This window comes from Pundamilia nyererei, unplaced genomic scaffold, assembly GCF_000239375.1.
Source record: "Pundamilia nyererei isolate P.nyererei 1_Seehausen unplaced genomic scaffold, PunNye1.0 scaffold00100, whole genome shotgun sequence".
NCBI lineage: Eukaryota > Metazoa > Chordata > Actinopteri > Cichliformes > Cichlidae > Pundamilia > Pundamilia nyererei.
Window position 1 is genome coordinate 1,624,892 of NW_005187501.1, and position 22,459 is coordinate 1,647,350.

Sequence of the window (22,459 nt, forward strand, 5' to 3'; positions counted from 1 at the left end):
AGTGACAGAGACACAAGCGAGAAGGAAAGTCTGTATCTGTGCAAAAATGATTTCAGTAAAATCCATAAAAGTCAGCCTAGTGATGTCGTAAAAACAAGTCAGAATAACCAAAATTAGGAGAATACATGACCACTAGAATTATTTGTTGAGATATTTTGGTGTAGGCATTGCCTTCCCAAAGCTAAGCTGCTAGCAAGGCTAAAATTATCTCTTCTTATGCCCCCAACATCTTTTCTTTCCCCTCTCCCCTCAACCAGATGGCTGCCCCTTCCTGAGCCCAGTTCTGCAGGAGGTTTCTTCCTGGCAAATAGGAGTTTTCCCTTCCCACTGTTGCCAAGTGCTTGCTGATAAGGGTTTGGGGTTCTTACCTTTAATATTGGAAAGTCTTTATCTTACAGTGTAAAGTGCCCTGAGGTGACTGTTGCTGTGAATTGGTGCTGTATAGATACAATTGAATTTAATCAGTTATTACCCAAACTGCTTTTTGTAAACATCCAGATGAACTAATAAAGTGGTGACCTTTGCTATTACATACTCGGTCAGTTTAGCATAGCAGCCCCCAAATCACCCCCAAAAAAAAAAAAATTATTTGAACCTGGCTACTTTTACTTAGTCAACAGTAACCAAGGACTCTTATGGTCATTTGTTTTCAGTCTTTGTGTTACAAAGTCATGCCTAATCCGGTGTATATAAGGCTGGATAAAAGCAGTGACTCATAACTGAAGCTCTTTCATGCTTTATGCAGTCAAGCAGAGCAAGACCCAGGTCACAATATAAGTGACATAGGAGCAGAACAGTAGGTGGACTCTTCACCTTTCTTTCCTAGTCTGACTGCAGTTTGGCAGCCTAGTGCTGCAGTCTGCACTTTGCCAATTCCGTGTTCTCTGTTACCAGGTCTAATTTAGAACAGAGGGGCTCTGTTCATCCTGCAACAGTGCTGCTTGGGATTCTGGAAATGAAGAGTTCAGAGACTCACCGCCCTCACACAGACACAGAGCACATGCCTTGTTATCAACCCACAGAGATGCACATAATGATCCCTCTAACCATTAACTCCTAATGCAATAAGTGCTAACATTTTAGCCATGCCCCTCAGTGCCTAAAGATAATGAAGTTAGCCTACGGGTTGCATAAATGTGCTCTGTGATAACACATGTGTTCAGGATGCATCGATCAACTTTAAAGTCATGATTACTTAGCCTTAAATCTGTAGCTGATGGCAAGTAAAATGCTCCAGTTTTTGTTTATCTCCAGCCCCTTTGGCTCTGTTTGATATTTATGGAAATTGTATGTAGATGAGCTCCTAACTGATAGCTTTGTAAGTCAATCCAATGAGCATCACTTTCAAAAAAAAGCAGATGAAGGCCGATTGATTTGATGCAACTGAATCCAGCACAAAGGCACTCCGCTCCACTTCCTGCCACATTTTGATGGGCTAGCATGTTAGACGTGCCATGGCCACGGTGGGAATATAAAGCTCACAGAGACAGTCAACCTCTGCGACATCTTAAGACGGTTGTGTGCAAGTATTTGAACATGTCTTTGCAGGCATCCAGTGCATTAATAAATCAAACAAACAGCGATGTCCTTGCACGTTAAGTAAAAGCAATAAACCTGCCTACAACAAGTCACTGCGGAATAGGATCTACTCTAAAATAACAGCCATTTATTAAACATGATCTCCTCTTATAGCTCACCAAATGTATAGACAGAATGTAGATTTATAAACGCACACACATAAGTCAGGCATTGTCAGAAGGACTGCAGCAGTAGGCTGGTATGCATTAGCACTGTAGGCTGGTTGGAATGTGTTTGGCAGACAAGTGGCCTTGATGAGTCAAAGGGGACACGTTAATTACTAGCTGCAAAAACGTAGCTGTTGTTGTTTTCGCCCTCTGAGTGCATGTGTGTCATGATTCAAAAATGTAGTCCCCAAGACACTGAAGAACCACCATAAAGCTGCTGGACAGGCGTTTGTCTGCCTGTTTGTGGACAAATGTTGTCACAGCTTCAGAACTACTTAAGATACAGTAGCAAAAGTTTAATTTCAACTTTTTTAACCCTTTGGAGTCAATGAACATGCTTGACTCCAAAGATGCAGCAGTCTCAGAGAGTCTCCGTTTCAACTTGTATTGAAAGTGCAGAGTTTAAACTATATTCCAGTTTAATCCCAACAGTTCAGTTATGTGGATTTTATTGACGGTTTGATACGTTTAAGAAAATAGGTTGAAGCCAACAAATTAATCATGCTTATATTTTCTATGCTGTGTGGATACATTTTACTGTAAATGTCACAGAAGGGTTTTAGATTGTATATGATGTCATACTGGTACCTTTAAACTATGTAAAATAATACCTAAAAAAGCTCAAATGTTCTGAATTACATTTAGTGTTATACTTTAGATCACCTCAGTAGATATTTTAGGATTCAGGTGTTTGTGTTTCTTTGATATTGCAAAGCACCATTTTGCTAGCAATGGTTGATACTGACATGCCAAAGTGCAGGGTTAGGGTTATGATGGCGTAGACCTTAGATGGTTAGCTATCAGTCATATGAAAGTGCATACTGCTAAATTATTATTAAATTATATAAAACTCTCAAACATCATTATTTATAAATTTATGCATTGCTTTTTTCTTCATTTGTTTTTCAAAACTTAGTTGAGCTAATGGGTCCATGTAGCCTCCCCTGGGCTGTTTTAGAGGCAATGCTCACTCAGTTAAACTTAGTTATTTAAACACTTAACAATTGTTTGCCTCCTTGCAATAAAGAAAGATAACAAAAGCAAAATAGAAAACAACAGATTTACAGTGCATGGAAATTAAGGTGTCTATATAAAGTACAAGTTGTTTACACCTAAGCAATAATCAGTGAAGAAAAGAAAACACTCTGTAATATATATATTCTTAAGTGAAACATAAACAGAGTATCTCACCTTCTTCATTTCAGAGCAGGTCATGACTTCATTGATCCACTGAAGGGGGACAGGCAGCCTTCCATCTCATTCGAGTTAAGCACTGGGCTAAAAGTGCATTACATCCCAAATCATTTGATCTGCGTGACACAGCAGTTGTTGCCATACAAGTGTTAGGGTCACTGTTGTTGTGTAGCTCAAAGACTGAGGTCTAAATATTTATTTTAATGAAATTAGATTACCTTAACTTATGGCCCATTGTTGCTTGTGATTGGTGTCATCTTGGATGACTTGAATTACAGATTCAGAACTTTTTTTGGCAGTTAATACTCAGAGAAACTAGTGAAGTTGGCATGTAAATGTAGCTAATAATGAGATCCCAAGCGGCATTGTTTCAGGCATCGTTTGTCTTAGTTAGTATTGCATGATTAATGTGTTGGATTTTGTCTTACAGGTTTAAAAAAGGAACTTTAAGGTTTTTGGTTTGATCTTTAGCAACTGTCTACAGGACTGATTTAAAGGGACATTTGAATTTTTCATAGCAAATTTTATACTTTTCAAATAAAGAGTCAAAGGAGATAATTTTGTTGTTCTTAATGACATTCTTAAAGAAAATTATAACAATTTCTGAACCACAGAATAAATGCTCACTCTGCCGCTGAAAAGGTTTTCTACTGTAGGGTCAAAGGTATCGAATTTTTTTAGTCCACTGGACCAAAGAAGTAGTTATATAATTTCTAAGGAAGATAGGAGCACAGATATATTGATATGGGTGAAATTGGTAAGCATAAATGTAGCTCTATAGTAGATCACAGAATAGAGAAAATAATATTTACACTTTGGAAATATCATGTAGGAATAGTGTTTTAAAAAAACTCTTTATTATAAATTTGAGCTTTAATTGTTATGTGCTATGAAGCCCCACAAAGAATCATTTGATGCAGCTGGTTGTGGTTTAAGCCCACTTTATTATCCAAGGGGTCGATTGTTGCTATTACCGTCTGTTGGTTATTGCTTCCATTTGCCACCATCACCAAGCTTGTTTTTGGGAGTTTCTGCTCAGCAATACTCACTGTTTTGCAGGATGCTTGGGAAGCATTGTTTTTATGTATTTTTTCTGTAGAGATTAGGGGAAGATGGTGATACGTTAATTAAGCTAACTCTACTCCTTCACAGAGGAGGCAGACACATTGTAAAACAGAGTAAAGCAGAGCAGTAAAACCCTAGTGAAGACTCTCAAGACTCTCTGAGCTGAGATAAAACAAGTGCACTTAAGTTGGGTGATATATAAATACATTAATTAAATTTTTCTCTGTTATCAGTTTTTATGGGGTCTGAGTTGGCTGAATGCTTTGAACGGTGCTCCACCTTTCCGCCTTTATTACCACTTTTCTCTTAAAACAAAACAAAACACAGGGACGGTTTAACAGCAGGGCTCCTGGTTTCAAATGGCGCTCACTGCAGAGCCAAATGGGTCTGTGTGGTTAGAGTTAGGGTGGGGATGGGGCTTGAGCCAGTGTCATGTGCAGTGAGCAGCCTCTCGCTGAAGTAGCCTCTTTATAAATGTGACTTCACTATTTGCTAAGAGATCATTACTTTACTAATTCATATCTACATAGCAAAGAGCCATGTGCTGCTGTATCAATATTCATAATCTCATTTATTGAACCTTTAAGAATACTGCAGTAACAATAATGACATCAGCCTCAGCTGTAGCTTGGGATTAGTGCTAATTAGTATATAGCCTGCTAACACATCAATCTAAGATGATTAACTTGGAAACATTAAAGCCTGCCATTTTGCTCTTGAGGATGCTCTCTAGTTGACATTAGCTTTTAGCCAAAGCGTTATTATTCTAAGCAACAAGGATAAAATAAAATAATCCAATTTCTTCTTGCTGTGATATTGTGATCAACATTTTTCACAAATTTTCAACATTTATACACCAATTATTAATTTATTGATTGGTACGTGATGCCAACCTTAGCTAGTTAGTTTAGACTAAAAAAATATTGTTGCTAACTTTGTTAAAAAATTGGAAACTGGAAAGTTCTAAAACTAATAAGAAACAGTTTTATTTAGATGCAGCAATCCACATCTTTCACCCTTGTACATGCACTTCTGCTCTCCATGCTGACAAATGTAAGGCAATATAAAAAAAAAAAGAATAACAAGAGGAAGCAAAAATGACTCAGTGAACTAATTATGCACGTCATGCTAAGACTGTAAGCATCCAGGTGACTCAGGCATTAATCATCATTCGGTTTGTCACATAACTGGCATGCACAAAGCTGCTGCCACAATGTCATCCTGGGATGACTACAGATGCATCTAATTTGCTGTCTGTGTATAAATTCTGCTCCGCTTCGCCATAACACTTTTTTTTCCTCCACCCGAGTGTGATGGAGCAGATAAAATCAGATCCCCAAAGAAGCCCCAAACATTTTCCATTTTATGAATTTGATTAACTTTGCATGAATCTCCTGCTACACTCTTTTTTTTTTTTCTTTGTTACATCCAATTTTAAAAGTCACTCAGCTCGCTGTGAGAGAAACTGCTTGTCAGGTAATGAAGACACAGTTAGTCATCGATGGCCACCCACAGTCTCTTCCAATCCCAAAGCTATGATGAGATGCAGCATCGCTGACACTGCTGGTGCTCCTGGTCAATACCCTGCATGCACAGTGGTGTTCATTAGGACTTTGTTATGAATTTCGCCATCGATATTACATCGACTTGAACTAATGAACAACTTTCTCACCGAGATGCTCACAATTACATTCTGCCTGCCTGAAAGCTCTTCCGTGTCACAAATGTGTTTGATTTCCGCTTTGATTTGTCCTCATTTATCTGAATTTTGTTGATCTTCCAGAATTATCATTTAGTAAACAATAGAGTTAGATACAGCACAAGCATCCAATTTCCCAGAAATGAATGAGAACACCATTAGTTATAATAGTGCCACATAGTGCTCAGTGAATGATGTTGCTGAATTAATTTTTCTCTTCAAGTATTTATAATGTTTGTTCAGAAATCCATGAGCTAGAAACAATAGTGTATGCATGAGCATATGTGTGGTAGGGAGGAAATGTTACAGACACAAAAATAATTAAGAATCATATTTTCTGAATTCTGTTCTCTCCCAGAGCAGCACTGAACGATCTCGGACAACCACAGAACGAGTGCTGGCCTTCGCTTGACTGTGTGACCAGCGAATGAGCCTTGTTCATGCGTCTCCCTGAGTGCCACTCCCACATCACCATGAACTGTGAGCAGGACTTTGGCGACGGGGGCTTGGGAGTGACCCTCACACTACGACTGCTCATGCATGGAAAGGTTGTTTATGAATGAATGCACGCATGCTTCAGCACTCAAGGCATTTTCAAGCACAAGATTTGTCACAGCCTCACACATCACAGTCATGTGAAAAATAAAAAGCTTTCACGGGATTATGTGATAGGCAGGCCTGCGAAAAACTAAGCACACCCTCACTGTTTCCACCGGAATTAAGAGGGCAAACAGCAGCCAGGCACTGATAATCAAATGCATTTGATTAATTGATTGTGACAAAGAGTGAGCACCTCTGTAAAAGCACAAGTTCTGGCAGCTTGCTGGCCTCCAGGATTCAGCTGCGTGTTAACACAATACCACAGTCTTTACAGGAGTGGGCATCCCAGCAAATTCACCCTAAAGTCAGACCGTGCGATGCTTAGAGAAACTCCAAGCCACATGTGTCAAGAACCAAACAAAGCCTATGAGCACAAACATGATGAACGGGTCCTGCAGTCACAGGAACTGGCCATCTCGGAGTCACTGACAGTCAAGATGGTTTCAAAGAGTGAAACAGAGGCCGTCAAAGCTTGGCCAAAAAAGGGTCACAACGAAATGGCTGTAAAAAAAATCAAGGTGTTTCAATGAAAATAATGGCAAAAATCCTAAACAAATAAAGTCACACAGAAAACGATTACTTTAAGTTATTGCTGCTAAAGGTGATTCTACAAGGTACTGAACGATGGGGTGTACTTAGTTTTTCACAGGTGCACATAGAGTCCTGTGAAAATGTTTTTCATAATCATACATGCTAAAAATAAACAGTTACTATGAGGGTGATCAGTTTTTGCCTTTTCCCTGGTTTCTATTTATGCTCTATCATCTTCATCCCTTTGCATTCAGGAGGTTGGCAGCATCATAGGAAAGGTGAGAATTCCTACTTTTAATTCTACTCGTAAACATATCTGCATATATAAAGGGAATAATCATTAAAAAAAACAGTGATTTAAAATATATGGGTGATGTTTTGCTCTTATATAACTCAGTAGCCATTTTCCATCATTCAAAGCATCTGCAGAATAATTTCCCTCTGCCTTGATTTTGTTTTGAATCACCAGAACACAAAGCTCTGTAACAAAGACTTGCTGTTCTGAATATTCCCATCCTAAATGTAATTGTCTTCAACCAACCCTCTTAAGACCTCCCCCACCTTTCACAAAGCACCATAGTAATCCATCAAACAAAAACATTAGAGCACCGACTGCAAGCCTCCTGTTGAAACTGAGCTCCAAAGACATACTGCATTACAGTTGGCCCCTTGTGGGCACTTTTAGTGTCTGCTAGGAAATGCCTATTGAGACTGTGTTGCTTCAGTAGCCCCTACTATCGAGCCTTCTGCACCTACAAAAGGCATCACAATGGATGAAAGAAGAAAAATAGAGGAATATAGAAAACTGTGAAGTGCTGGAAAGAATGATTTTGCAATGGATGTGGACAACAGAAAATGTAAAAAAGGAAGCGGGTGAAAGCATTTGAATATGGGGCATACTGTGCAGCTCGACAGAGTGGGAGGCACTTTGTCTGAAGTACTCGAGCTAATAAGTTGTCTAAATAATAACTGCTCCACCCTCCAGCCTTTTTTCCCCTTCCTATCTCTTTGGGAAAACCTCTCATCCTTTCCCCATCAATAGAACACCAGCAGCACAGTCACAATAGACTCCAAGTAATACGTTTCCCGAGATCATAAACAACAGTGTTTGCCGAGGTGTGAGATGACATTGCTTTTGGTACTGGTGAAAGAAAGTGGTCGTCAGTTGCTGCACGAAAGTGTGAACAGAGGTATGACAGGTTGGATGAAGTTGAGCCAAAATAAAATAGCAGAGGGGAGACGAAGCAATCAAAAAATCAGCGGAGGATGTGCTGCAGTGTGACACAAGTCTGACAAAATGTTATTGTCGCTGGCAGGAGTTCTTCACACGCGCTGCGAGCACAGCCGTTACAGCAGGTGTACATTTCCTTCATATGCTCAGATGCTGTATATTTGATATGTTTTTGCAAAGTTAGTGCAAATGACAACATCGCTGCATACACTGCAGACTGAAGCCTTATCGATGCTTTTTTTTTTTTCTGAGCAATTTCCGTCTAACGTGGTTAGAAATGGCAGATTTTGCCTAACAATGTGTTGTAACTGTTTGGTGAACTGAAGCACATTTGCATCTGTTTAAAGCTGTCCTTCGTTTTATCTTTTTTCAGAAAGGAGAGACTGTGAAACGAATACGGGAAGAGGTACAGTGTCCATGATTTCGATCACCATTCCGACACCATTCAATAGAATTGTTTAGCATTCTGCTGTGTTAATTATTATGTTTTTGTGTCATTTGAGACTAGTGAATGCAGCTTCTCTGATGTGACTAGCTGTTACCGTGCACCACTTTGTCCCTATCTTTTACATCAAGACATGAAGCCACTAGATCTCTGTTATTTTAGGCCCTCAGTATGTTCATCTCCAGAGAAAACATAATTTAATCTCAAGAGGCCGTCTAATACTGGTCAGGCTTTCTGGCAGTTGCATGTAATAATAATACAGCTCAGTTCTCTCTTCTTGTTTTGGAGGTTTGAGTCTGAAAAGCATACAGAACAGGTGCATTGTCCGAATTGCCTTTTGGGCAATAACAGCACCTTTTCAATTTAAGTCCTCCCTCTCTTCTCTTCACTGCACCTCATCTAGCTGCTCTCTCTCTCAATTTTCTTTTCTATTTCTTTTTCCTGCTTAAAACAACTTCCTCTTTTCTATGTCTGCTCCTCGATTCCCTCTTTATAAATCTCAAGGGTGCAGCCAAACTAATGCGGCTTGGATAACTCTTTGTATTAGAAAGTAATTAGGCTGACACTTTACAGCACATTTGATTCTTTCTCTTGCTGCTAAGGTTTTATGTCGTATTTTATGAGGCATACGGATAAACAGAAGAATAGTTAGGTCATGGGACAAGGGACAAACCTCTCACTAGTGGTAGTCATCCATCCATCCATCCATCTAGCTTGGCAGTTCTGGCCTTTTGTTACTTCCCAATTATATGAGCCTCATCCTGTCAGTCCTCACAGTGGGGGGAATGAGTCAGTGTGCTGCCTGGAGAAAATGTCCCAGAGGTCAGAACACAGTCCTGTGTCTGCTCACTTTACCCAGAAATGCCAGCATACAAAATGGAAGAAGACGAGGGCAGAAACAGCGTCACCTTCTCATGTCAATGTTATGTCATTATCACTCTACTTTCTCTAAAATTATGAGCTGTACTGCCACTTTAGAACAGACCAAGAAGAACGAGCTGAAATTTGGGGAAATGTGTATCATATTTTTAGTTGTCAAGAGTAAGAAAACAGGACGGATATGTTATTTGTGTTTGTATGTTAACTATGGGGCTACAGCAACCAAAGGTAAAAAGTTCAGCATTTTTCACACTTTACGTTATGTATTGCATAAATGGGACACAGTGTGCTAAAGGCATCCACTAGGCCAGCTCTATCTTCACTGTTTCCAATAAATTTGTGAGAAGATTAGCTAAAAAAGTGGAAATGGGGCAATCACTGAAGTGTCTCCAGGCTGTCCAAAAAGCTGGAACAGGCCTGTTCCTCTTCACAAGTTACACTACGCTAAGTTCGTACGCTAAGTATATAACCTTAAATATAGCATCACACCTCCAACTGTTATACAGAACAAATGCTAAAGGACTTATTTTCCAACTATTCCTTTACTGAAATTTAAATAACCTGCTGACTTCTGGTTCAACAGAGCAGCGCACGAGTCAACATTTCAGAGGGATCCTGTCCTGAAAGGATCATCACCATCACGGGCTCCACAGACAGCGTCTTCAGAGCTTTTACCATGATCACATACAAACTGGAGGAGGTATTTTTACTTCACTTTTATTTATATACTGCTGAGTTATAGCAATCATTTTCTTAAGGAGTTTTAGTATATAATATTTTACAAGTGAGCAAGCTGTTGGCAAAACAGGAAGAAACCTCTGGGAGAACCACTCAAAGGGATAGCCATAACTGGTTGGAGTGAGGGCAAAGAAACGATTTGAAGAAGCGCAAAGAGAAAAAACAAAAAACTGGACAAAACATAAACTATGGGAGAGAGAAGACAAAGTTATGATATGCAGTTGCAGCCTATAGACACAGGGGGTGAAACGAAGGGAGAGGAGGAGAATCTTCAGTGCATCATGGGAAGTCTCCCAGCAGTCTTAGCAGCAGGGAGTTTTACAGACAATGAGCCTGCTCTCTGACAGCCAAGTGCTCTGTTGGGGTAATACAGCACTATGTATATATTAAGAGGTTTGTAAGCTAAAATGAGGCCTGTTATTCATTGCTGTGACACTCAGATGAAATGAGTTCATGTATTTATTTTACAATAGTTGCATGCATATGAAGGTTTGTCATGTAGGAGACCAACCTGAAATCAGAAAATGTGTGCAGTTTGCCTTTTGAAGTTGTCTAATTCTTAGTGCAGCCATAACATCTTGTTTGCTGAACCTGGAAAAAGTGAAAGAAGCCATTTCGTCACATTAGTACAAGAAATCATTTCCTGTGCTTCATCTCTGCTTTACCACTAATGTGCTTTTATCGCTATCGATTATACTCTAAACTGCAGTGATGGAAGGGGGGAAAAAAACTGACTATATTGCATAGCTCTTGATGTGCTTTCATATTAGATTACTCTGCAGATGAAAATCTTGAATAGGTGGATGTAACTGCTGTTGCGAAACCATTCAGACCTTTGCAAGAATGTCGTTATAAATGACGTGCAGCAAGCTGTTGGATTACATCTATCATTTATATTTCCTTCCTGTTATTTTCTTTATGCTTTTCTGGAGTGCTATGAACCGTCCGGGTACTAAAAGAGGAAAATGTTGCTAATTTGTACTCATTAATGAGAATGTGTCGTACACTTCTCGTCATCTATAGGTGAATTACGGCAGTTTCTTCATGCTATTAATCCCCAAGGTGGCTGTCTATCACAGTGCTAATTAATATGGTGGAATGAGAGCCGCCTTCACTGTGATTTAGCGTCGCAGCAGATACGAGCAACGGAACAGGTGCTCTCTGCTCAGGTCGGCAGCCTTCAGTAAACATACTCTGGCTGGGAGCACAGTGCAGTATTCATTAAAGATCTTTCACACTCACCCTGAAACGCCTGAGTTTCCATGGCAACATGTTGGCTGACCCACTGTGCACTGCTTCCACCATAGCTGAGTTATTGTATGTCTGACACTTTTAATTAAAACCAAAAGGGAAATAGTATAAATTTGGGGCACTGACTATTAGTATACGCTTTTTTTTCTGTCTCAACAGTTTGTGATTACAGAGCGGCTCGACCTCACTCATTTCCAGTTTGGCTGTTGATCAGTTGTGTGAGTTTTATGCTCACGTGATTTATAGCTCATGTTTTCCCCAGCTGCTGCCACATTTGTGCAAATGCAGTGATCCAATGATCAGGAAATTCGCTACACTTTCATACATGTAATTTGTTTTCAGGTGTTGAAGCACAGCATGCATAAAAGCCACATAATCTCTCTGTATTAGAGCCCTTACCCCACCAGCAGCACAATATGCTTTGGGGATTTAAGCTGAGGAACCCTTTGTGTGAGCGGCGCTTGTATAACCAGCCATCTTAATTCCACCAATTTTGCTTTAAGAGCCTCTCTTCTCTATGGAAAGTATCAAAACGTTCACACTTGTTAAGATGTGGCTCGTATTTTTAGATCAAATCAAGAGAATGACGCCGAGAGTCTTGTGATTGTACAGATGAGCCGTGTGTGCATCTTCTAATGAGACGAGACGTCAGAGAGCCCGATCTGCCTTGATAAATATAGACGCGGAGCAGAGATTCACAAGAGGCACACCAGAATATGCTTTTCAAATTTTAAAGTTGAGCGATATTAGACATATTATACAGTTTCCTTCATGAGTAAAATCCCATAAGGCTACACACACATGCTGTCCCCTTTTATGGCAAACTGCTGATTTTACAGACTGGCCCGAGTGCAAACCATTCAAGTCGAGCTGGATGTTTTGCATTCTGTCAGATTTGCTGTTGGTTGAACTCTGATGGGAAGCATATTTACATTTCAAAGCTTCACAGAGAGACACTGTTCATTAATTAAAACCTCGATCTCCACCCACAGCAGATCAGATGGATGTTTTGCTACCTGCACTATAAAAACACTCATCAACTCAGTCTCAAAATCCAGTTTCTGCTCAGTTTCAAAGCAGCGTATGTTGATAAGAAAGGCATATGAACGCATTTACTCTAAAAGTTTGAATGTTTAACTTTGGCTAAGGCTTGTTGTTCAGGTGATATTGTTTCCTTAAGGAAATAACTGAGCTGTCATCTACAGCAAGGAAAGGAAATGGGGATGAATGGTAGGAAAAAACATTTTTTGCAAGACCAGATTTTGGGTTATTGCCTCAAAATTTCAAGTTATTAACTCAAAATGTTAAAATAATAACCTGAACTATGTTCAGTGAAGTCCTGAGGTAAATAAGGACATTTCTCAAGGAATCATAGATTTATTTTAAAAAATGTATTTTAAAACACGAGTTTCAAGAATGCTAACTGAACAAAAAAAAGAAAAACATATCCTCACATTACATTTCCCTTAAACATGGAGCCTTTTATTAAATCTACAAAAGAAAAAACTTTTTCATGCCTAATCTAACGATTTAACTCCAGGACTTTGCTCCACCCCAATACAGGAACATAGAGATGCAGAGACGGAGGTTAATAAGGTGCAGATGATGGATTGCTCTTTACTCTATCTGCCTCACACCTGACACTTCCTGTGTGGATCCCACTGGCTTTTTCTGTTGTTGGATTCCTGTTGATGCAGCAGTAATTACGTTTGGCTGCACTATATCTGGTCCAGCCCAAACCATGATTATATTGTCTTCACTGGTGTCATAGTTTTAGACTGGGATGTAATGCTAATGATGCTATGAATCCAAAACTGACTGGTAAAATGAGCTGCGTTCAGTCTCTGTCTTCCTTGACCCATACTCCTAGATCCTCTCTTCCTTCTTGTGCTTTATTGTTGACTCTCAAAACCATTTTTGCTATTTTTCTAAATCTCCCTCCAGGACTTAACTGCCCTGGTGGCCAACGGCACCATCAGCTCCAAGCCACCGGTTACCCTCCGGCTGGTCATCCCTGCCAGCCAGTGTGGCTCCCTCATCGGGAAGGGAGGGGCCAAGATAAAGGAGATCAGGGAGGTGAGCACCCAGAACACAAATCCAGTCCATGCTCCATGCCCACACTTCACAGAAAGGTTCATATTTGACAGAATGAATCTCCTAGAAAAGAAGCTGTACCTAGAAGGGAGTGATATTTTCTTCTACATTTTTTTTCTGGTTTTTAGCAGGCTGCATAATTGCCCACATGCATTTTATATAGTAGAAACTCTAATTTAGAATTGCTGCATTTACAGTTCAAGTATGCTACTTCAATAAGAACAGTGTAATTAGCTGCAACTAGTGATAACAGGTTGGCATATTTAATGAAAAAAACATTATAGTTGGAATTTCTATTTTATCTATTTTCTGCTAATTAGCAATAAACACAGAGCAACTGAGGCTGATAAGAATCTGAGGACCTGTCAGGCAAAGGCAAACAGCCAAAAGCTATAAATTATTGGCAATTTCTTTAAATAATTAAACATTTTTTTAATAATTGTTTCTGCTACTTTATCATTTTCTTAAATAAGGTGTAAAAATTTGTGGCGTTTACACAAATAATAAATTAGAATGGTTGTTACACTTACCAGCTGTTGCAGTTCACACAATAAACTTATTTTCTTTATTTTTGTATGCAGATCAATTTTAAATAACACAGTGTGGCTATCATCTTGGAAAAGTAATGTATTTCTCAATCTGACATATAATTGAGTAAAACATCAAAATGTTTCTCTTTCATGCATATTAATGTGTTGTGTATAAGCCACATGATGTAAAAATTCAGGCATACCATGCATATGATATTATGCCTGCAGTAATATCATATGCATGGTATATGTTGAAGTTATAAATAATTCGGTGTGGTAAAGAAATTGTTATTTGCTGGACACTAGTTTTTATGAAAAGTCTACAACTTCAGACAAATTATTGTAGTTGATTATTTTCAGTTACAGTTTTCATACATGTATTCATAAAAGGTATGTTCAGGTATTACAAACCTTAAAAAAAATCTGAATCCTCAAAAAAAAACAGTTTTGTTTTGTTTTTTACATAAAAGCTAAAAAAAAAAGCATTAAATATGTAGCATTTCTAAACTGTTATCAGAGGAATTGCAAATGTTTTTCATCTTGATTTGGAGGGTAAATGCATTCATATGTCAAATAAACAGCAATTTATATTCAGTTATTACAACTAACACCTGTGTTAACTTCACTGTGAGGATCAATTTGATATCATGAACACCAACTCAGAGAAAATGATATTAGTTACTGAAAACATGAACCCCGTTTTGCCATTTGAATGTAGCCGAGCCAATTAGTTTTATTTGTATTCGATCATAAAACATAATATTAGAGATATGAAATGTTCACCTTAAAATGTTCTGTGAAAACGAAGAAAGTGACATTTTTTCTGTAGTTTAATAGCAATGTATCTGATAGCTCTTGGTGCGTTTCACCTAAAAACACAAGTGAACACTGTTAATATGAACTATTTACTTTTCGGGTTGTGAAGTTTGTCCATAAGTGCAGAAAATTGATGAAACAGTCAAGCCCAGATATATTTACTTAACACGACATAGGCCGTGACTCAGCAGTGACAACAGGAAAAACTCCTGACTGCATTCAGGCCCAGTTGAAACGTTAGGATTAAACGTATCAGATCCATTGCCAGAGACATCTGACTCCTTAACTGTAGCTCTGTACCAATCTACAAATAGAATGTCGCTCATTTTAGCTTAACCTTCCCCAGTAATGGCATCCAGGTGATTTTCTGCGGTTAGATGGATTCCGCTGTCTTGTTCATCTCCTAAACTTGTTTCTGTTGTTTTGTTTGGTTGCCACAGGACCCATCAGTTACAAAGACAATGGTGATTTGTGTGTTTCAACGATCGCCTCCAGAAATAGGTCGATATCAGCAAGTGTAGATAAAGCTTAAAAAGTTTTAACTCAACCGGCACTCTTTGCCCGTCAGGCATGCTGTATTAGTGATACATCAGCTACAATTAGGAGTGTGGCATCTTGTAATTGTAGAAGTGGATGGGGTTTTTTTTTTGTGTCGCAATTTGACGTTTAGCACGCCACAGTGCAGCTGGTTTTCAGTAGGGGTGGAGAAATATAATGTCAGCAAATCCAGCTCAGAGGGGGACAAAAAGAAGCTGTGGCAGTGTAATCGCAACTCACCTTATCTTTAGGATCAAGCTATGTTTTTTTCTAAAAACCCTATCATTTGCAGAGCACCGGAGCTCAGATACAGGTAGCAGGGGATTTGCTACCCAACTCAACTGAGCGAGGTGTGACGATATCTGGGAATCAGGATTCGGTAATCCAGTGTGTCAAGCTCATCTGCACAGTAATCCTGGAGGTAGGAAGTATACCATTCCTCTCCTTCCTCCATGCACCAACACATTGCTGATATTTTGTCATTGCGCTCCTCCTGCAGCTCACATGCATGCTTTTATTTAATCAGCATGCTGTCTGTTATTGTCTGTTTCACTGGAGCAGAAATGAATGCCTTTTTAAGCAGGGTAAATCCTTAAATGCAGCACAGAAAATGCTCAGTTTCTCTATTGTTTGAACCTTCTGTAATTCGCCTCGCAAGACATTGGATAAAGTCGAAAGGTGCCTGTCTCAGGTCAGAGGACAGCGTTCTCGCAGAGGGCACTAGTCAGCTAACAGAAAACTAACAGGCCTGCAGCGAAATCTGTCCACCTTTAGACAACAGCTCTCTTGAGAAAACCGAGGAGGAGATGAGAGGAAAACAACCCCAAGCACAGTTTCACCCTGTGTGTTCATGGGAGTGCACAAGTCCTTTTTGTTTTAGCATCGCAGCTGGACCTGACTGACTAATTGCTAGTTTGATCCAGTTTTCCAGGGCTTTCTTCAAAGGCTTGCGAGTTTCATTAGGATTCTGTACCAGTGGCGCCTTGCTTTTGGCTCAAAGATTTAAATTATGCAAAGTTATACGAAAAAAAAAAAAATTGCTGTGACTGCTCTACATTTTCAACCCCAAAACAGTATTGCCAACACTGCAGTTACTTGATAAGATATACAGTGTCATGTTCAGTGCATAATCTCCTTTTCTTTTTAGTGTTTGAAGAATTTTATCTTCAAATGTCAGTGGATGGTTGATTTATCCAGAGGGCGAACCTTAGCAAAGCCTTGAGCTCTGACACACACTAAAGCTCAAAGCTATTATCCACAAAAAGTGCTCACTAGACTACTTCATTTATTCAATGAATGACTAATATTATCAAAAGAAAAATAAGGCTGGGAATAATGTCGCTGTCATTAGCAGTTTAGCTCATCATTAACTGTTATTGTGTTTTAATGTTGCAGGGAGTTTAACACCATTTGCACTTCATTTTTCAGGCTTCGGCGCCATCGCTGATTTTATTTCAGACTAGCTGTGTAAAGCTTATCCACGTCTAAAAGATTTATTCATGGTAAAAAGCTTATCTTGCTTTCTCTGACCTCATGGCCTATTTTTGACTCCTTAGTCTCCCCCAAAGGGTGCAACCATCCCCTATCGACCAAGCCCCTCACCAGCTGCTCTCCTCATTGCAGGAAACCAGGTGAGAAAATAAGATTTTACCTCACGCACTGATTAACTTATTTGTGATAGAGTAGCATAGTGATTCTCGAAAGATGGGGTGAATCCACCTTTACAGATATAGTGGGTTTACTGGGGGTTACACCAGGAGTTGAATTAGCAAAAAGTTAATCAATTTTTTTCTATGGGAACAGAAAACACATTTTCATGACTAGCAAGGTTGTCACAATGCAGGGTAGCAAGATTCAGTGCGACAGATCCTTTTATCCTCTCAGTTTAACATACTAAAATGTCCAATTTAGTCTAAAACACTCGTGATATTTGAGGGGGAGGAACTGAGGGTCTAGAAGTACTGGACCAGAATAAAATGTGACCTGATGGTGAGAAACCAGGCACAGTCTTCCATGATTCCTCGTAAATGAAAGAATTGTTGTCAAGATATTTTGCTATGAGGGGAAAATGTCATCACAGTGGTGCAAGAGGAAAATTCAAGTTACTAGGATGTGTGGAAAATGAACCAAAGTGGTGAACATCTGCTTTTATGACTGCTAATAAATACAATTTTTAAATAAAGAATAGATAATTGGGGAAACACCCTTCAACCATATTATGAGTGTTGACGTTACATAGTTTATCCACCAGAGGCGACTCTGCAAGTTTGAAGCACCGCAAACAACCAGCAGCCCAGGCGAGTAAATAAATACGTACAGATAACAAATGTTTGGGAAATCTGTTTGTGTTGGATAAAAATATCATATTTATAAATCACCAGGTATCGCTATCGGTCTTGAAATTCCTATATCGGTAACCCTCATTAACCCTACCACAAAGGGAAACGCTATTTTTTTGGCACCTAGATGCTGGCTTCGTTTGTTAATCTTAAAGGCTGCCACTCTCTCTGCGCCATTATAGTCTAAGAACAGCTGAATTAGCATTCGAGTCTGCATTGCATGGAAATATATGATTGTTTAAAGCATAATGGTTATTGGAAAGTGTGTGGAGGAGGTGTTTCCATTCACTGCATTGTTCTTCACTTGGACGTCTTGGATCTCAGACAACCTTGGACGCTAACCCGGGTGTTGAAACAAGACTCATGCAGAGGGTCCTCAGTGGGGGATCAGTTCTTTTATGTGTGTGCATGAGGGTGGGATTGAGAAGTACTGTATATATGCTGCTGTTTGAGAAGGGACAGATATCTACCCTCCCATGGAGCGAGTCACAAGATTAGCAAGTGAGACTGGAGACCTGCCGTCTCCTCTGGCTACAGCAGCCAGATATTCTGCATAGCTGTCAGCAGTTCCTACACAGTTTGTGCAGCCACAGACTACGGTCAATTTATGGAATGGCTTTGTGTTTTTGATATTCTTCATAATAGGCTATCAAATTAAACCCGGGGCGTGATCCTGGTCGCTCGGAGATATCTTTAATGAAGGCAGTGCGGTGATAAGGGATGTTTGTATAATTTGTCAGAGGAGAAAATGAAGTGGAATGGGAAAGGGTCTGTGGATGAGTCATAGCCTATAAGCCTGTTAGGTGTGGCAAGGTGTCAGAAATGGAGCCTTGAGAGCCCATCTCAGGCCTAATTCTATAGCTAAAGCCAAAGGCAAAAAAAGAAATGTGGTTTTTTTTTTCCTACTCATTATTTTTGCATCATATTTACCAGTAAAGGTTTCAGCTGGTGAGCACAGACACCCACGAGTCATCACTGTCAATTCAAAAACAATGGCAGAACTTGCAAAACATGAAATATTTGGGTAATAAGCTCCAGGACATATTTTTATTTTTTGCTCGTCTCCTTTTCTCTTGTGTTTTTGTAGGTGTTTGAGGCATCAGAATTTGCACCCCACCCTCTGTACTCAGTCGCACAGGGTGGCCTGGACCTCCAGCAGGTAACTGGGCAATAATACAAACAGAAAAAAAAATCTCTCCAGGATTCAAACACTGGTCTTGGATTCCAATGTGGAGCGCACAAATTAGTGTCAGGGCTGCGATGGTCTGCGTGGTGAGTGAGCAGAGGGGTTGTGTGGTATGCCCAGAGTTACACACTCCATCATATGGCATGAGGTATTAAAAACAACAGCTGAGTGTAAGCTGCAGCTATTGTTCTGGCCTGTCATAAGAGCTATAACCCCTCCTGAAACACGATACCATCACACACAGCACCACCACCACCTCCACCACAGCTCTGCCATCTCTCTGCTCCAGAAACATTGCGGCTTTAGGAATATTCCTCCCATGACAGCAGTAGCAGATACTGTCATGCCAGAAAGGAAACAATAACCTTTGACAAAAAAGCCCTAAACTTAAACAAAATCTAACTGTGGCTCATGAAATATAAAGAGTTCCCAATTGAAATGACTTGTGCTCTAGCTGGTAGGATTATTGCAGTGAATTTGTGGTTTGTGTATGCTTTCCTATATAAATAGAGCCTCCAATGTATTGATGCATTGTAAAGATGAGCTCGCCTCTCCAGTTTATGACCTTATAGGATGAACTGGTAATAGCAGCCAGACCGCTGGCGTCAGGCAGAATCGAGTTAAGCTAAGTGCTGTCTGGTCGAGCTGTAACTATACTGAGGGAGGGCTGCACAGCACCCCATAGATAGATAGATGGATGGATAGATGGATGAAAATGGGAAGAAGAAAGCTTTACACTCATATTAATGATCATATGCTATTATTTCAGTTTGTTAGGGTTAGAATGAGACAGCAAGCACAATGACTTTTACATTTAGTATTGTTAGGATTTCACAAAAAATATTTCTATAAGAAATACTTGGGTTTAGCTAATTGTCTAAAGGATCACTTCACACAAATCAAGTAAAAAAAAAAATTTTAATTTTGACTTTCAGTGGTTATCTTCCATATATGTTTTCTTGCCCTGGTTTTAAGACATTTCAGGTTTCGGGTGCCTGTTATCAGACTGCTGCAATGTAGAGAAAAGGAATCTTTGTGCAGTTTAAAGCAGTTAAACCGTTGCCTTTAACCCTAATCTTCTATTTGAGGTCCCAGAGCTCGAAAACACACTTAATTTTAAAAGCTTTTCTGACATGTCTCAGTAGTGTTGCTAAAAAAAAATAAAAATAATGCCGTACTTCTGTTTCTCAGAGAGCCCCGCTGTAAAATCTAGTTATAATGCAGATTTCGTTTAAAACTTTATTGGAGTTGACATGAGTGTTTACGACGTAATCTTTCCTCAAAATTAAACTACTCTGTTTAAATTTCCTGTTATATGCAATCGCTAGTTCATGAGACTTTGCTGGAGGTTTGCCAGCACGTCGGGATACTGTCGTTTTTTTTGTCTGTAAATGGCTTTTTGGCAACCAAAGTAGATTACATTTTAGATTGCATTTGTTTAGAAATGTCCTCTCATAATGAGTAAAACATTCATTCGTATTCCTTTTTTGTTTATAATAATGCCCACTGGTCATTTTGTCCCTTTCACAAAATGTGCAAGCCAAGTTTGTGGCAATGAGAAGGTTCCACTTCAGTATTTTTGCTTCATATACATTCAAAAGAGAGGGTGGAAAACTAGTTTTATTAGGAGAGCAGTGGAGGCCAAACAATGAAGAGGTAAAGGCAATCTCAGCTAGGTCCAAGGCTTTAGAAGTCTTGTATTTTTTAACTCTGTGTCAGTTTCTCACAATAGTCAACCACAATTTTTAATATAAATGTTTAAAACTGATGAAGTAGTCCTTATGTAATCCTGTGGACTACCAAGAGTAAAGGTACACTGCCCATATAGATATGTCCTGATGAATGTTTTATAAGTCATCTTAATGCACTGAGCACCACAAGTCAAATTCTGACGTCTCAGGAGTAGATATTTCTAAACTTGGGCAAACAAAACAAAAATCAGAAAGTCCCCAAAGGAAAGCACTGCACTGTCATCCACCAAGGTCAGTGGCTGGTATCCTACATTTAATGGCTTCTTTGTTTGTTCATTCTTCACCATCTTTCAGGATCTTTGGCCGAGCATTTTTATGTGATTTCCTTGACAAACAGACAAATTATATTGCTCATGATGGATGCAGAGTGTTTGCATTGCTTGAATCAATACAAGTGAATTTAGTTTTTATTTTATTTTTATTTTTTTTTGGTAAAAGTGCGATCAGTTGGTTCTCTTATTATCATTTAATTTTACTTATCAGAAAAAGGCACGCATTGACAGCGAAGCACTTCCATTAAGCGGCTGCAGATTTATTGCTTGTGTGCGACGTTTTTATTGCTGTAATTTACCTAATGTACGATGCTCTTTTTCAGGCCTACACTTTGCAAAACCAATATGGCATTCCACACTCAGAGGTATGACCATTTGATGGATGTGTTAAAATTTTAATATTACATGAATGGTTTGTGGTTTTGTGTACAATCAAGTTCTTCCTCTTTGTTTTAAAGCTGGCCAAGCTACATCAGCTCTCAGTGCAGCAAGGCCTGAGTCCTATTGCCCAGCCTGCTTCAGCTGTCATACCCGGTGTGTATTGCAGGCATTTTAATCATTGCTTTCTTAATTTCAGATTGCTGACCTGTGTTTAGACATCAGAAATAAATGCCAGCTGTTTTTATCTGCGTTGATTGTGAGCTTTTGTCAATCAGAAGCGAGGAGAGGGGGGGCTTTGTAGCTTTCTTATATCTCCTAGTGTGAGAGAGAAACTATTAAGTGAAACGATACGTTGTGCGCAGTCAGAGAACTAGGGGAAAGAAAAGAATGAGTGCTGTGTTAAACATCAGCCCATTAAAATGGAAATTAAATGCTTTACTATATCTGGCAGTTTGCAGCTGAAAGGGTTTCTTCTCTATCTCAATGGTGTTTTTGTATGGCTCTGCTAACTAAAAGAGCCGAATGATATTTCAATTCAGTTGTATTCAGTTGATGCGTGTATTTTCTCTCTTATCAGGCATGGACTCAAACTCTCAGACGTCTCAGGAGCTGCTTATTCCCAATGATGTAAGGAAAAGCAAGTCGATCTTTGTGTTTTTGTTCTTTATGCTGTTTATATTGTCCCATTTGAGCGACAGCAAAAACAACAGGAAGCCGACGCTCAGCTCACATGTACGCAGCACCGAAGCAGGTGACTGGCTGCGACTGCAAAGACATCTGGCGTGACTTCAAAAGAGACGAGAGACATGCTTACGACTTACTAATTATCCGCGTTATTTTAACCTCGGACTAACCCAAGGTTAAAGGGATTTTGAGCTGATATGGATCCTTTCGCATTATTGTCTGGGCTGCAGTTGCAATGTCTTAGAGGGACTCCCGTGAGTGTTCAGTAAATCCTCTCATGTTCCCTGACCTACTTAGAAGCTGTCTGCTGTCAAAACAGCCAATAAGGAAACAGACAAAGATCCTTTCCCTCTCCACTTAGCCTCCACCAGGGTTTGATGAAATGCCTCTCCAATCTGAGAGATGAAAATGCAAGACACACATTTATCTTTAAATTCACTATTAGTTTGGTCATTTTGGTCAGATGGCCTGCTCTGGGATATTTGTGTGTG

General features: G+C 39.4%; 1 protein-coding gene across 2 annotated transcripts in view; it reads left to right on the forward strand.

Moving 5' to 3' along the window:
* The window catches only part of LOC102207720 (poly(rC)-binding protein 4-like), a 34,299-nt gene that overhangs the window by 7,335 nt on the left and 4,505 nt on the right, over positions 1 to 22,459 (forward strand). Inside the window, exons 2-12 of one of the 2 annotated variants that reach the window (XM_005740471.1) lie at positions 6,062 to 6,251; positions 7,089 to 7,112; positions 8,439 to 8,471; positions 9,973 to 10,089; positions 13,323 to 13,454; positions 15,648 to 15,776; positions 16,912 to 16,986; positions 18,782 to 18,853; positions 21,227 to 21,268; positions 21,362 to 21,437; positions 21,862 to 21,911. In XM_005740471.1, the coding sequence (XP_005740528.1) occupies positions 6,144 to 6,251; positions 7,089 to 7,112; positions 8,439 to 8,471; positions 9,973 to 10,089; positions 13,323 to 13,454; positions 15,648 to 15,776; positions 16,912 to 16,986; positions 18,782 to 18,853; positions 21,227 to 21,268; positions 21,362 to 21,437; positions 21,862 to 21,911 (858 nt within the window). In that variant the 5' untranslated portion in view covers positions 6,062 to 6,143. The remainder of the gene's footprint in view (positions 1 to 6,061; positions 6,252 to 7,088; positions 7,113 to 8,438; positions 8,472 to 9,972; positions 10,090 to 13,322; positions 13,455 to 15,647; positions 15,777 to 16,911; positions 16,987 to 18,781; positions 18,854 to 21,226; positions 21,269 to 21,361; positions 21,438 to 21,861; positions 21,912 to 22,459) is intronic. The other variant, XM_005740472.1, reaches the window with a different exon arrangement.